At 39.6% G+C, this 14770-nt stretch overlaps 1 protein-coding gene across 7 annotated transcripts in view; it reads right to left on the bottom strand.

The window, feature by feature from the left end:
- sorcs1 (sortilin-related VPS10 domain containing receptor 1) overlaps positions 1-14770 on the bottom strand; it is a gene marked incomplete at its 3' end in the record, with an annotated part of 231547 nt that overhangs the window by 31779 nt on the left and 184998 nt on the right. For all 7 annotated transcript variants that reach the window (XM_084342464.1, XM_084342463.1, XM_084342460.1 and 4 more), the window contains 6 exons: positions 12511-12602; positions 12048-12155; positions 8587-8704; positions 5493-5626; positions 2023-2136; positions 74-245 (listed from right to left, as the gene is read on the bottom strand). In XM_084342464.1, the coding sequence (XP_084198590.1) occupies positions 74-245; positions 2023-2136; positions 5493-5626; positions 8587-8704; positions 12048-12155; positions 12511-12602 (738 nt within the window). The remainder of the gene's footprint in view (positions 1-73; positions 246-2022; positions 2137-5492; positions 5627-8586; positions 8705-12047; positions 12156-12510; positions 12603-14770) is intronic.

Genomic DNA, 14770 nt, shown 5'->3' with positions numbered 1-14770 from the left:
GGGGGGATGTGTGAATATAATGACATGTACTCGGGGTAACAGTTCATTTTGAGAAGCACGGAAAACAGCTTACCTCCTCAAGAAAAACAAGGAAGGTGACATTGGTTCCCAGTGTGGCTGTCAGCGTGCCCTCGCTGGTGACCAGGTGGAGACCTTTGGGTGCTTGGATGGGACACTGCTGCCTTCTGGCTGTGTACTCCATGCTGACTCCAGCTGTACAGTTATTAGACACCACTTTTCTGTAGCTGGGGTGGGAAAACACAAAAAGCTCACGTGATTGATTGCAGGGGAACAAAAACTCTGTCACCCTGACATGAATAAAACACAGTAATTGCTACAGGAACAAAAAAACAGCAGTGCGTTTTGATTTCAATTATCCAGAGTAGCAGGGGTACTGTGTTTGGAAAGAGACACTGCTGATTACATGTTTGTTTGTCAAAGCTGTGTGAATCATTTGACTGTACAGGGATGGGGATAGATAAAGGTGGAAATCTCAGAAGTTGGGTGATTAACAGTTATCTGCATGGCTACAAAACACAAGAAGTAAATGAGAAAATAGATGGGAGAACCAACCCTTAAAAATGTATTCTGCACAGTTTCAAATAGAAAATCAGAACCTACATATGCCACCACCAAAGTTACAAGTGAGTCTTGTGAGCTGCATGTTTCCTCTGTCTGCCATGCTCCATAAACAGCCCATATACTGTAGATTCTACACCAAACACATACATTTGAAAGTGTCTGACTCGCTTTGTGTCCTGAGTGTTGTTAGCGTGGTGATTGGGCATAAACAGGAATATAACCAGGGTGCCTCAGACAAGGAATCTAAACTGAGTGAGAGAATGGCTGCTTCTGAAATGACCCCATATTTACTATATTAACTGTCTGTCATTTTAGTTGAGTATCCAAATTTGTGTGTTTAAATTGATGTACTCAAGAGCACAAGGACAAAAAACATATCCATTATTTACAGAAAGTAGTGATCAGTCAAAGGACGATGTTTTCATAAGCATTTGTCTGGGAAATGTAAATGTTCAGATTTAAAGACCTCTTACCCATGTTGGTTTAAAAGTTGAAATACTACCATCAGCCATTTCTCAACTGAAAAAATGTCTCTATAGCTCATCAGTGCAGCTGATGTCGCAGTGTTGGCGTTCTTCCTGAAACATCATAAATAATGTTGCTCTAGGAACATAACAGCAACTTATGAAAAAGCGACAGTCAATTTCAGAGCAAGCTCTTATGGCTGCACTACACAGGTCTTTCACCCAGGAAACCTGGGTCTGCAACTTATTATTTCACCTTTTTTTAGGTTTCTTTAGCAGTTTGGATTAAAGGAGAAAATCAGGTGATGAAGTGTAAGAGCGACAAAGCTCATGCAAGGAGAAGGATTGGGTTGGTGGTCTAGACACATTAGCAAAACCCTTGTGAAACCCGTAATGTACCTAAACTACATCACTTTATACGTTACCATCATAGCTTAATTGTTTTGACCCCGACCGCAATCTTTTCCTTAACCTAACCAAATAGTTTTTGTGCGGAAACCTAATGGTAACCATGTGACCATGAAGGCCTAATCTGGTTTGTATAAAGTCATATGTCATATGCTAAAGTTTTTGTGTCGTTGTTGGAACGGTCGAATATATCATTTTGTGAGTCATTGGCAATCAACCTGTTTGGCTGTTTAGGTATGTGAGGATGTGAGGATGTGTTAACGCGGACCTTAAGAAGAGGTTGTTTTGTCAGAGCACATTCTGGAAAACCCATAGCACTTCACACACTCTTACACTGAAGAGGGTATTGAGTCTTTCATGTAAACTATTTTCAAAGCCTTGACATGACTTGCAAACACTTCAGTGCCAGTGGGTAATGATTGTTTTTTTAAAAGTGAACATTTGATCGTATAGACCACGTGTTCGCCAGCTTGTCCTTTTTGTCCCTCAGAAACAAATTAATGTACCCTGAACTATTCATAAGAATGTGTGTGTCGGGTCTACTCTGCTCTCAGGTCTGTGTTTTTACCCAGTGCTGTTAAGGAATGTCATCCCCATGGTGCAACTCCTGGACATCGATGATGGATGGAACCAAAAGGCAGGGGTGCACTTGCCGTTTGTCCGTCTGTCATAGCCATAATCGCTGAAATGATCCAAGTAGACACAAACATAGCAGTTAGTTAAGCAGTTATCCTTTGTTATCAGCCCACACCAGGATACGATTGACATTATTAACAAGTGCATTAAACACGCAAACAACATGTTTCCTGGTCCACCAAATCCCGATGTGAGCTGGAATATTGATTTTTTTTTTTCATTCCTGAGACTGTGTTTGGAAAATTTTATTCAAATGAGACACAGACTACTTCGGGATTGAATAACACTTACAAAATGACTGATATTACTCACAGAAAAAATCTATGAAAAAATAATGAAATATACAAAGCTGAAAAAACATCATCTGCTCTGTAGTTTAGACCTATTGGAGTCTTATTTAAAATTGTGATACAGAATTGTGGAAAACAGTGTGTAAACTTAATGTCATTTTAGTATTGACTTCAAAGTTGTTACAGCAATTGTTGTATGCCTCTTTGGTGCTTTGTAAACACAGCCCACAAGCTGTTTGTCCTACAAATTAAAAGGCAGAGCAGCGCTGTGTCCCCAAAATGATAGGGACAAATTGCCCCAATTAGTACGACATGCACACAGATGCAGAAGTGTTGTGATTGTTAATGAAAGCTATTAGGCTTGGTGATTTATGATTTTGATGGTGCTTATTGCAAGAGCTGCCTCACTCGAGAGACCTGCTGATTTGGGACCGAAGTGAAATAAAAAAAGCAACATTAATACTGCTGATTGTTCAAAGAAAGGCAGTTGGGAGGATGTGGGAAAGCATTCTGTGTGACTGTAGCTGTGATATAAAGAGTCACTACAGTAGCTACAAGAGCAGCTGTGAATTATTATTTTTCCTCTGACCACTTTGGCACATTTGCGATGGCACACATTCAGGTAACCTTCCAAACATACATACACACACACCCACCCACACACAAACAGACATATACAGATACAGGTTTAGGCAATTGAATGGGTTCCATATATGAGCAGCAGCAGCAGCCAGCATGAGAATCTGCCAGAGCTCCTCTACAATTATAATCTGGAGGTTATCCATGACAGTGATGTGTTATCTTTTAATCCATCACTTAAAGCCAGTTTTCTTAAACCTGGGGACATATGACGGTATGTATTCGCAATATTTATAAGGATGTGGCTCAGTCCCAAATGCATGAGAAATAGCTTACTTAAAGGATAAATTCACCCAAGAATCTAAATTCAGTCATAATCTACCCACTGCTATGCTGAAAGTTGGGTGAAGTTCTGCAGTCCACAAAACATTTCTGGAGCTTCACAGCAAAACAGAGTTGCGGCATTCTCCTAAATAGATGGTGACTTAAAAAAACACCACCATAAAAAGGAAAATGAATGTAAATAAAGTGGCTCCATACAGCTCATTCGACGTAATCTAAGTTTCTGGAGTACCCAAGGTCCAAAATTGATTTTAAAAAGACATTATTTACACACTTGACTAATGTCGAGCCTGTGCACCCATTTCAGACAGGGTGCTTTTAGCTTTGCAGCTACAGTGAAGATTTTAACTTCATCATATCTTTTCCAACAACTTGGGATCTCTGGGTTTGATGAGGATTACGCTGTTTTATGTTGTTTTTGCGTTTTTGTTTTTTTTCCCCATCTACTTTATTTGTAGTCCAAATGTTTTGTGGACTATGAAACTTCACCCAACTTACCATCTGTATGAGGGTGAGTAGATAATGACTGAATTTTCCTTTTTGGGTGAACTGTTCCTTTAACACTTGACCTTTATTTGTTGTTCTCACATCTGGCCTCCAAATGGCACCTCTTTTGGCACTTACTTTCTTCTGAGGTTTGTATTCAATACAGTGAATTAATGTCACCACAAACAGTGTTTTTTTTTTTTTTTTTGGTGTCTACATTGGTGAGGAATAATTGCTTAGAACTTCCTGTACACATCACAGTAGGAATTACATAGGGACGGATGATAACACAATAAGTATATAATGTGTAAACTTTACGATATTTTTAGCCATTTGTTACACATGCTGAAGATGAACTAATTGACACACATTTTTAAAGAGAACAAATGTGTGGTTAACACTTTATAATATTCATGATTAATAAAGGATAAATTATTTGTAGTTAATAAATCTTTATTTAAGGTAACAGTTATCACCATTAACAATGAAAAGCTTTGTAAACCATTTGTTAAGCAATTGTAAATATTTATAAACATCAGTTGCAACTTTACAATAAATAGTTGTTTAATAAATGGTTTATAAAGCATTCCATCATTTGTCAACAGTGAAACAACTATTAACTACAGTTTACTATAAATGTATCATTTATTAATGATGGTTATTACAAAGTGTTACCAACATGTCAGTATGCAGACCAAATACAGTCTTTACTGTGTTCTTGTACATTATTGTCCCGTAATACAACTCACTAATGAGATTGTTACTAGTGTGACAAATGGGTAAACATCCACAGTTGGAGGTAGTTCCAAACATGCACGTACTGTTGTTGTCTGTTTGAGAAACATTCATTAAAAACTACATTGCCCTGCTGTGTAGGAAATAATTTAGCCTACTTATTTATGAGCTATTTTTAATGATTTACAATACAAGCTCAGCAGGAACCATCAGGATCAGAGCTGGGTGCCACAGACAGAAGCTCGTCATAGTGTGAAACAAACTGAAATTAAATTAATAGAAAACATACCAAACAAATGAAGTTAACAACTGATTTCATGTGTACTAACCTTAAAAACAGTATACTATGAAAGAATCACAGAGTTCTATTTCAGCCATCAAGGTGTTCAACAACCCTTACATCTTTCAACCAGAACAGCTCTGTTTTGCTACCCCAAAACAAACAAACAAATAAAAGTGTTTACATGGTAATCAGGCACTTATATTTCCTTATTGAACGGATTATCAAAAGTTTCTGCCGATTAACATTGGATCAGACTCTTCAGATTGAGGTGGGTACATGAGGCATTTTTATTCTGATTATTACTGGAATATTAAGTTCCATATAAAGGAGTTGGACATTTTGGACCTTTCTCAATTTCATGTAAAAATACCAAACTATATTTTGCATAATGCAGCCACCATGAGTCTTTATATAAGACGTTTAAGGCCTGCCCACATATTTCAAACTTCATGCCCCAGTTTGTAACCCAAGCTTTGGGTTATAAGTTTGTAGTCTCCACCCCCAAGCTAAAATAACCCTGATGGCATCGTTAGCCACAGAAAACATTATGTTTTCGCAGCCTGAGTATGACTCAAGTAAACTGACTGCGGTGGAGTTCCCCTTTAATAACCATACAGAGGGGATACAAATAGGACAGAATATGTGATCGTTAAAAAAAAGAAGAGGAAGAAAAAGAAGTACACTCACCATTCAAAATCAGCCTCCGTACATTCACAGGGGCCCGACGTCATGGACACAGAGTATGTCTTTCCCATAACACACCTGGATGTGGGTTTCAGCTTTCGGTAGATTCTTTTCACTCCCATGAGGCACGGCTCTCCCTGTGGGCCCGATTCCAGGAAAGAACCGGGAGGAGAGAGTTTAAAAAATTAGCTACTCTTGGAACTTGCCTTCATAAATAATTTACACGATGCAGCCAACCGTGTGTGCATCACACTGTGTGTGAAAAGCACTGGTGCCTTACTTCAGCGTGTTGTGCATCCCTGTTCAGTGAATTTTTACAGGCTTGTGCTGTTTGGTGTGCTTAACTTAACAACTGTTCCCCCTTGCATGTGTCACACTGGTGAGTGTGCTGCTTGAGCTCTTTTTTAGAGATTTCTTTTTTTTTGGTGATATTGAGAGGAATGAATAAGAAGAAGCTTCAGTTGCAAAAATCTGCCAGCACCCATTCCATTTTTAGCCATGTATCAATGCGTAGGATGTGAATATAAAATCAGTTGGAGTACAAAAAATATGCACACCAGCCTGTTTCACTACATCCTTCACTACACTGCTGCTCTGTTTTTTTCTTTTTTTATCAGCAGAACATTCAGCCTTTGTGCATTAGGTGTCACTAGTGAGATGCTTAAAAAAATCAGGCTGTATCCACAAATAGACTTCCAGCTCCTGAAAATGTCCTTAACTTTCCCAATGGACTGAAAACACAAACGCTGTCCTCTGTTTTTAGGTAGTGTTTTGCAGCAGACCAGGACCAACTGTACCCATTTTAGGATGGTAAGCCCAGTAATTGGCATGGACTCTTATCGTCTTCCATACTATAAGTTTTGATCATTAGCCTGCTCTGAGCATATGGGTGTCTAAACCAATTACAGAACTGGGCCATAAATAAAGGTGTGCTCTGACTCTCTGGCTCAGCCTCAGGCCTGACCAGGTTGAGGGGTTTTTCAGGCAGGTTTAACTATGCAGGGGGCAGGGAGGTAGGGTTGACTCAGAGCATCAGCAGGAATCTGCATAAGTGCTCTGGGACCTGAGAGACGTCCGGCTTTAGTCTACTGACTGCGCAGCCAAGCTAAAAGCAGAGGCGGTCAGCCAGTGATCACACATTACCGGCGTTTGATCGAGTGGCCCTGCTCAAACTAACCTGTGTTTCAACCAAACAGACTGCAGCCTGTAGATTTAATTTTCCATGAAGTAATTGGCATCTTATTTTGTAATAATAGCCCATTAAGTCAAAACTTTAATCCTCTTTAGGGATTTTGTTTGTGCAGCAGAATAGAGTTGCATCCATAGGCTCAGAGTGCTGACATGTGATACACAGGCTGCTTGGAATCACTCCCTCTGTGTTACCTTGACACTGTTTTATTCTCTCTGTCTCTGTTTTATTTGAGTGTCCCAAATTCTTTGTGCATCCTAAAACATTCCCACAATGGAACGCTTTTGATAGATGTGCACATCAAAGGCTGTATCTAAAATTACTTCCTTTTTACTATATAGTTCAGACTTTTTATAGATGTATAAATTACAGTTGTGCCAAAATTCACCTCTACTACTGTGTGACTGATACAGTGGGAGATGTGAATGAGTAAACAAGGGAGTAATTTCAGAGACAGCTAAAGTTAGGAGGCCCCAGGTCCCAGAGGGGCCCCTAAACCAGACCCTTTCTTTGGACTGTTGTTGGAAAGTCAGGCTAGATTCAAAGTAGACATGTCCTGATGACATCCTTATGTTCCTCATCCTGATCTGGATGTTTTGATACTGAGCACTGAAAGCTAAAATTCAAACAAGACTAGGTTAAAACCTGCTATATGGCTGGACCATGTCTGGTCAAGGTGCGAAAATGTGGCCAATTCGTTACTGGGGTAGTCAGTGGTGGAGCTGATATGAATTCCTGGATTGGAAATGCTAAAAAACGGAAAACGGAAAATTCCTTTGACAGGTAATTAAGGAATGAGTTGAGTTGTTATTAAATTCACAAGTTACATTAATAGATTTCTTCTTATTAGGACTTTTTATGTAACTCATTATTAAGACAGATTTAAATAACATATTTCCATTTAAGCCCAACTATTCCCTATTCTAAATTTTACACATTTCATGTTTCCCTTGTCTTATTTCATAACCATGTACAATTTTATCTTTGCAAATGCTATCAGTTTAGGCATTTCGTTTTCAGAGTTTGCATTACATTTAAAATGTAACCAGTGTGACACAATCAAAAAAATTATGTTTTATTCATTTAATTAATACCGCCTTCATTCATTCTCTAGCTCGCTTGACCACTGCTGCTCTGTCTTGCTTCAGTGAACGGGGAACAACAAATCCTGCACAAAATGCCTCTAAATTAAACACACTAATAATAATAGAAGGCATCATCTTCCAGCTCCATCTCATTTTACCAAGCAACAGTTTGGTCACTCTTCATGTTTTCACTGTCAGTGAACCTCTGTGTGTGGGGAGGGGAGGGCATCAGCACTGTGACCTGTGTGCAGCAGCTGAGTAGGAAACACTGCCGGTGACGTAATAATCATTTGCGCAGAAAAGGCCAAAGGCCAATGAGCAAACGTTTCTCTACTGAGAAGCTCAGACTCAGTCACGGACATTCACGTTTAAGGGGAGAGCCCAGCTGTCACCATCGACTCATAACCCATCCATGTCCATCATGGTGCACGATTATAATTTTTTTCTTTTTTGAACCATTTTTCAATTGGATTTATCATGATTTCTGGTAACTCACAATGAAACACTTGACTCTAAGGCAGGTTTTGCCTTATAACTATATAATTATTTTTTCAGCTGCACTACTTTTTAAAATTTAAAATCAAATCACAAAAATATTAAAAAAAAAAAAAAACTGTGATACTTGCTTTTATGGTAATTTGCTTTAAAAAAATCATCTTACATTAAGGGCCTATTGAGTGTTATGCTTCTACAACAACTATAGCAAGTGAATGTAGTTCCATGTGAGCTTCAGATATACATTTCTCCACCAACGGTAGAAAACATTTTTAGGATGTGTGATAAACAAGTCCTGTGTTTATTTCTGTGCTGGCATGGAGCATACCTGGTTGTGTAGGTGCCACGTCTGATAATCCGCCTCTGTACATCTCCTGTTGAAGATGGACCTGAAGTCTATTTTCACCAGCTGCCACTCCGAGCGATGACTGACGTGGCCGAATATCCTGGAAAATAGCCACGCACGTTGTTTGTTACATACAAAACACGGTGTAGATAATGATCAGCAGAACTGGTGTGAAAGAATTAAGATGATGATATTCTGTGTTTTCTTCACTGTCAACAAATTCCATGAGAGGACCAAAAGCAACAATACATTGATTCAAAGTCTTATTCCTCTCTGTTAAACTATTAAAAATACACTGGTGAAGCAAACTGTTACACTGAGTGACATGTTCCTTCAATACTATGAACACAGGCATTGTAGTTAACATAGCATACATTCAACATACACCTTTCACACATGACATCAAATGGGTATTGGTCCTGTTTGGTTCACATTTGCCACAAACTACAGTGCCCAGCTGTTTCAGGAAATTATAAATAGTGACAGAAGTGGTAGCAAAGTGGTTGTGACAGAAACCCTTGTCTACTTTCTCACCTAAACACAGCTGGCACTAGACATACAGACCCTTTTTCCAAAAAATTAGAATATCATGGAAAAGCTTATTTATTTCCATTCAAAAAGTTAAACTTTCATAGATTATAGATTCAGGGCCCACAATTTAAATGATTTCAAGTATTTATGTGTTTATTTGTACATAATTTGGGCTTCCAGCTCATATTCATATATATATATATACATATATGACTATGAGCTGGAAGCCCAAATTATGTACAAATAAACACATAAATACTTGAAATCATTTAAATCAGTCATCCAGGTCATGGTAATTCTATGTGCTGTATCGTAGGCAACTGGACGCGTTTCAGTTTCTTGAAGACGTTTTAACATCTTGGCCAGAGAAGACAGATGGTTTGAAAGAGGAGTAAAAGAATCCATCTATGTCAAACTGGAACGACCGTCTTTGAACAGAGGAGGTGGCCTAAGACATTACCTATCACCCACCTACAATGCTGTACTGAGTTCTCTCCCCAGCAGCTTAACAACCATTCACACCTGGGCTCACCTAGCCCCAGCAACCCACATAAAGGCCGGTTGGGTCAACGACCCACAAGTGGCCCTAACGACTCTGAAACTCAGAGCTCACACGTGTCCTTAACGACTCTGTAAGGACACTCCCACACAGAGTTTAAAAGCCTGCAACTCCCCTCCAGTTAGTTAGAGCTGAAGAAGCCTCTTGGGTCAGAGGTGAAACATGAAACTGAAACACGTCCAGTTGCCTACGATACAGCACTTAGAACTAACCAGATGAATATTCCATCTCCAACTAAATTGAGTGGGTGTGTTTCTATGCAGTGACCCCCCCTCACCATTCATACTGCAACATATTTATCACAATCAATCTGTCAATGGGCTCTGGGGGCACCCAACCATGTCAGGCACTTACTGTTAAAATGAGTACAAATTGATAAAAAAAAAAAGAGAAAAACAATGGTGCATGATGATCTTATGAAAACTAATGGTGTGTCTGCCAGCTGAGAGGCTCCGTGCTCAAGAACTTTTTCTCAATGCAAACCTTCCAGTATTGTCTTTGCAGTGGTCCTTTCCCACCCAAACTCGTTTCTTCTCCTCAAGACTATTGCTTTCCTATTCTCTCTCTCCCTCTCTGTCTCTCCAGCTGAGCCCTATCTCTGTCCTGTAGAGCTGGCTACAGAGCCGACTGTCAGTCTGTCATTTATGGCAGGTGTCATGAAACATTGATGAAGTGACTGTAGAAACCCTTTGGTAACACATCCCAAATACCTAAATCTCTGCTGCAATGAGGGAGTAGTGCTGTGTCATGGCATATGCACGCACTCCAGCTCTGGGCTATTCTAATAATAAATGTGAAAGAACACAAAAGGAATCTTCATAAATCAGGTTTCTGAGGACACACACATTCATACAGTGCACTTCCCAATTTTAAATGCTTGTAAAAACTTTTTGAAAGTAAAGTTTCTAGTCTGTTTTCGCAGGAATTCTTTTTTTCATTATTTTGATCATTTTCCTTCAAGTTCTTCAAATGGACAGTCACGCTGTCGCTCGCTGCTAAAGCATTGATCTCCTGTGATCATAATCTGGAGACAGACAGTTTTGATGTTGGGTAGACCTTGAGAGGAATCTTTCTTATTCATGAAAAGGAAAACAGACAGTCAGGAATGCTGAATCGAGGAGGCTTGTGTATAGATGCAACCAGCACTGGCTCGGGTTAAGGCAGAGGAGAGCAGGCACATGGTGTATATAGTGCACAAACACCTACTAAAGCTACCTGAAGGTAAAATATATAGGCTTACATTCATTTCCTTGAGACTGACTTTGACCCTAATTATAACCACTACTTGACTAATCCTAAGAAAAATACATAAACCTCTCTGCACTGACACCCTCAATATCCTGTGTGTTTAAGGAATTGAGGCACAAACGTTAGTTACAATCACCGGCTAGCTACTCAGCGCAGGATCTAATGTTTTAAGAATTGTTCCACGGTACCGGTCCATCCAGCCCCTCTGTCACAAACATAATAAATAAATATACTGAAGTACTTCAGCTAAGTGGAGTTTGAAGGTAAAAGTACCTTGAGTTTGCAATTACAGACACTTTACATCAGTGTACATTTTACCAAACTCCTGTTAGAGACTGAGACAGAATTTTTCCCAAATTTTGTGTTCAAGATTCTGCGTCCTATGTACTTCTTCTTCATTAAAGTTCACAGCTTTACAACGTTTCATTTTGTATTAAATCTATTTCTTCAAATCAATCAAAATAAATACAATTATCCTTTTTGTCAATTTTAACAGTGTTTTTATAAAACCACTAATAACTAACTATAGATTGTCACTTTCCAAATATTTGGACTGCATTTTGTTGCCCTTGTGTATGTTGTCGAATGGCATTTACCATAATTACATGCACCATAATATTACAAAGTGTTTTTTCTTCTCTTTTTTTAAACTCTATTGTATGTATTTTAGATTAATTTAACACCTTACCCTGAGAATCATTTCCTAACCCGAACCGGAATGTATTAGGGAATTACGCCCAATAATGTATAAGAAAGAACACTTATTTTTTAGTAATATAAATTCATCACTCAGACTGCTGATGATAGTCCCCTACCTAAACCTAAATTTACTCTCACCTTAAAATAACCTTAACCTTCACTACTACCTCAAAATGTATCTGTTTTCTTAAATGACGATGCTGCTTTTGTCCCCTATTGCACCAGCTGTCCCCAATTAACTGGTCTTGAGTCTGAAATGTGTCCCTGAAAATTGTCTTAATCATACCCACACACACAAGCCCACACACACAAGCCCACACACACACACACACACACACACACACAGACAGAGGGGCTATTTTGTTTTGTTGCTTTAATTTTCCATGTTGACAAATCTGTCACTTACGTCATGATGAGCGTCTCCTCCCCAGGCTCTCCCAGCACCCCGTCCACAAACAGAGGAGAGCTGGTGAAGCTGTACTTGTTCCACTGCCGTCCTTCATCAAAGCTCAACCTGGGAACACAAACAGCTGTTGCACAACGCACCGTTGCTCAGCCCTCGCCCCAACTATGTGCAAAAGCTAATGACCCAGAGAACTGTCTAACAACTTTATTTCATATTTGGCACAGGGCTGAGTCACTGATCAGTAGAAACTAGGCTCATTATGGCTTCAACTTCAGAAAGGTGAAATGGAATGACAACTGTCAAAGCAGAATTCTCCATGGCTGGTGGGTTTTCTTCGCAGAACAATATTGTCCCTCGGTTCCAAGACAAACTAATTTGCCTCTGTTTGACTAACTTAAGACTTGCTTCCTCCGAGAGAATTAGTCATGCTGTGACAAATGGTGTCTCTGTCATAACGACTCACCACAGGTGTCGGATGGGAAGCGGAGTGTGTCTTATTGCGACTAAGGCCCCTCCTTGGTCGAGATACAGCACTGCGTACTCCTCATTGAAGATCTGCAGGGACAGAAAAAAAGAGATCGCTCTCTCTGCAGTGGCTTGTTACCAGTGTGCATGTCCAACACACGTCGGCACACACCCACGCTGTCTCAATCAAGTAAGCAAAGTAATATTACACCACACACACACACAGCATACAATGTGGATAAGCTTGGAATGATTATTTTTCATTGCGGTAACTAATCAACAAACAGGCCCCGTAAATTGAAGTCAAGTGAGGTAAGGCCCACCCATCAGCACTGAACACAGGGACTCAAATAACCCTTAAGATTACGTTTGGTGATGGATCTTAAAAGAACACTCGCTAGTGTTTGCAGATTAAAAGCCTCTATGATAAAATCACAGAGTGAGTGAGGAGGAGGAGGAGGATATTTTCTGAGAGGATAGAAGGTCAGTCAACTCATGCTGCTCCATATGGCACGCTGTGATTAGACTGGGCACTTCATTGGAAAAATTAATTATCAGGTGTGAGTCTGTGGTATTCATAATATAACATACTGTATATGCCGCAGTGTACATATGTGATTACTTGCAGGAATCCAATCGCAGCCAACAGCAGTAACTTGAAAGGAGTTGAAGTCAAAAATATATCTTTTTGTTTTGATCTGTGTAAAGATTTTTTCAGTAACTTGACAAATGCAATATTTATGAGGTCGGACATTTCATTCCAATGGCGACACATGCAGCTGACCAGCTAGGGGGCCAACATTATTAGCCATTGCTTCATCCCATTTGTGATTTCAGCATAAAGCTGCTCCAATGTGTCATTTCATACAGCATGTTGGCATGGCGGAACCAAATGAGGCATGACAGTACACTTCATAACGTTGAGATCTGTGTTTTTTTTTTTTACGTGTTTCCAACTGGTTTCCATCTGTTAATCTAAACATGTATCTGCTGAAAGTTTATACAAATACGGATGCTGTTATAATGTGTTGTGATTGAGATCCTGACCCAGCATGCATGGTGGAAAATGACAAAGATAAGTTTTTTTGCTCTAAATTATATCACATAATCGCCATCAGTAAATAGCGGACACTGTCTGGCTCTCACTCATGGAGAGGGATGCTGTGGGAAGTCCATCGAAAACTCGGTCTGGTCTATTCTTCACTAAATTTGGTGATTCTTTGATTCGTTTCTGTCTTTGGCAACAAAGACAGAAACTACAACAACACAATAGAAGAAGGGGACAAAAACATTGTGATTTTTGCCCAAAAATGTGTCACATAATCACCGCCAGTCAACAACTGCTGCCAGGGACAGACGCTGTTTTTCGGCAGAAACGTGACGAAGAGTCGATAGGACAGACAGGATGACAGAGGCTTTTCCACGTATAAATTTTGGTATTTTCCTCATATCAGTTGCCAAAGACACTACCTGCTACCACATTACTGTTGTTTGGTTTTGTAACTTTGCTTTGTGGGTGCGAGTGTGGGACATTTGTCTTTTATTTGATGAGTTAAGGATCTGTTTATTTGCCGGACTGAATCGCATCAGAACATCCCCTGTCCTGCCCTTCCGGCTTACCCTTATGCACAGAGGTCGTCTCGCCTCTGTTGCAGCTCTGTTACTGCCTCCACTGGCGGATCAGAGGCAGAACGAAACTGTCCCGCCATTCCGCCTCTGTAACTTTCATACTGATGGTGAGGCGAAATATCGGTGCAATATTCCTGCCTTGAAAAGGCAGTGTGAATGAGGCTAGTTCACAGTGTCTCAAATTAACTTTTTGACCCACTGGCTAAGGGGACAGGTAGAGGTACAAGTATATCCAGGTGCAGCCACAGCACCAGTGGGAAGGAACTGGATGGAAGTTGAAATTCCAAATTTGGTAGTCACGGGCTGATTTGGTTGCAGAAGAGGCCAAAAACTTTATTTTATGTTTCTAAATATTCTAGCTGAGGGTTGCGCCTATACTTATGAAGATATAAATAATAATACAAAGCTCCTTAGTCCGAACCAAGGCGGCAAACTTTTATTGTGAGTACAAATCCAGCACATGCAGACACTCTTTTCTGTTTTTGTACCTTTCACAATAAAAGCCCTAGACGATATACATTTTTAAACTGTTCGTCAGCGGTGGACTTAAATTTGAAATGTAATTACATTTAAATTAAAAACATTTTGCTAACAGGCCACTCAATAAAATAGCTTACAATATCAACATT

The sequence above is a fragment of the Pagrus pagrus genome, assembly GCF_965226575.1.
Source record: "Pagrus pagrus genome assembly, chromosome: 2".
NCBI lineage: Eukaryota > Metazoa > Chordata > Actinopteri > Spariformes > Sparidae > Pagrus > Pagrus pagrus.
Note: the sequence above shows the minus strand (reverse complement) of the source record. Positions and strands in the feature narration are given on the sequence as shown.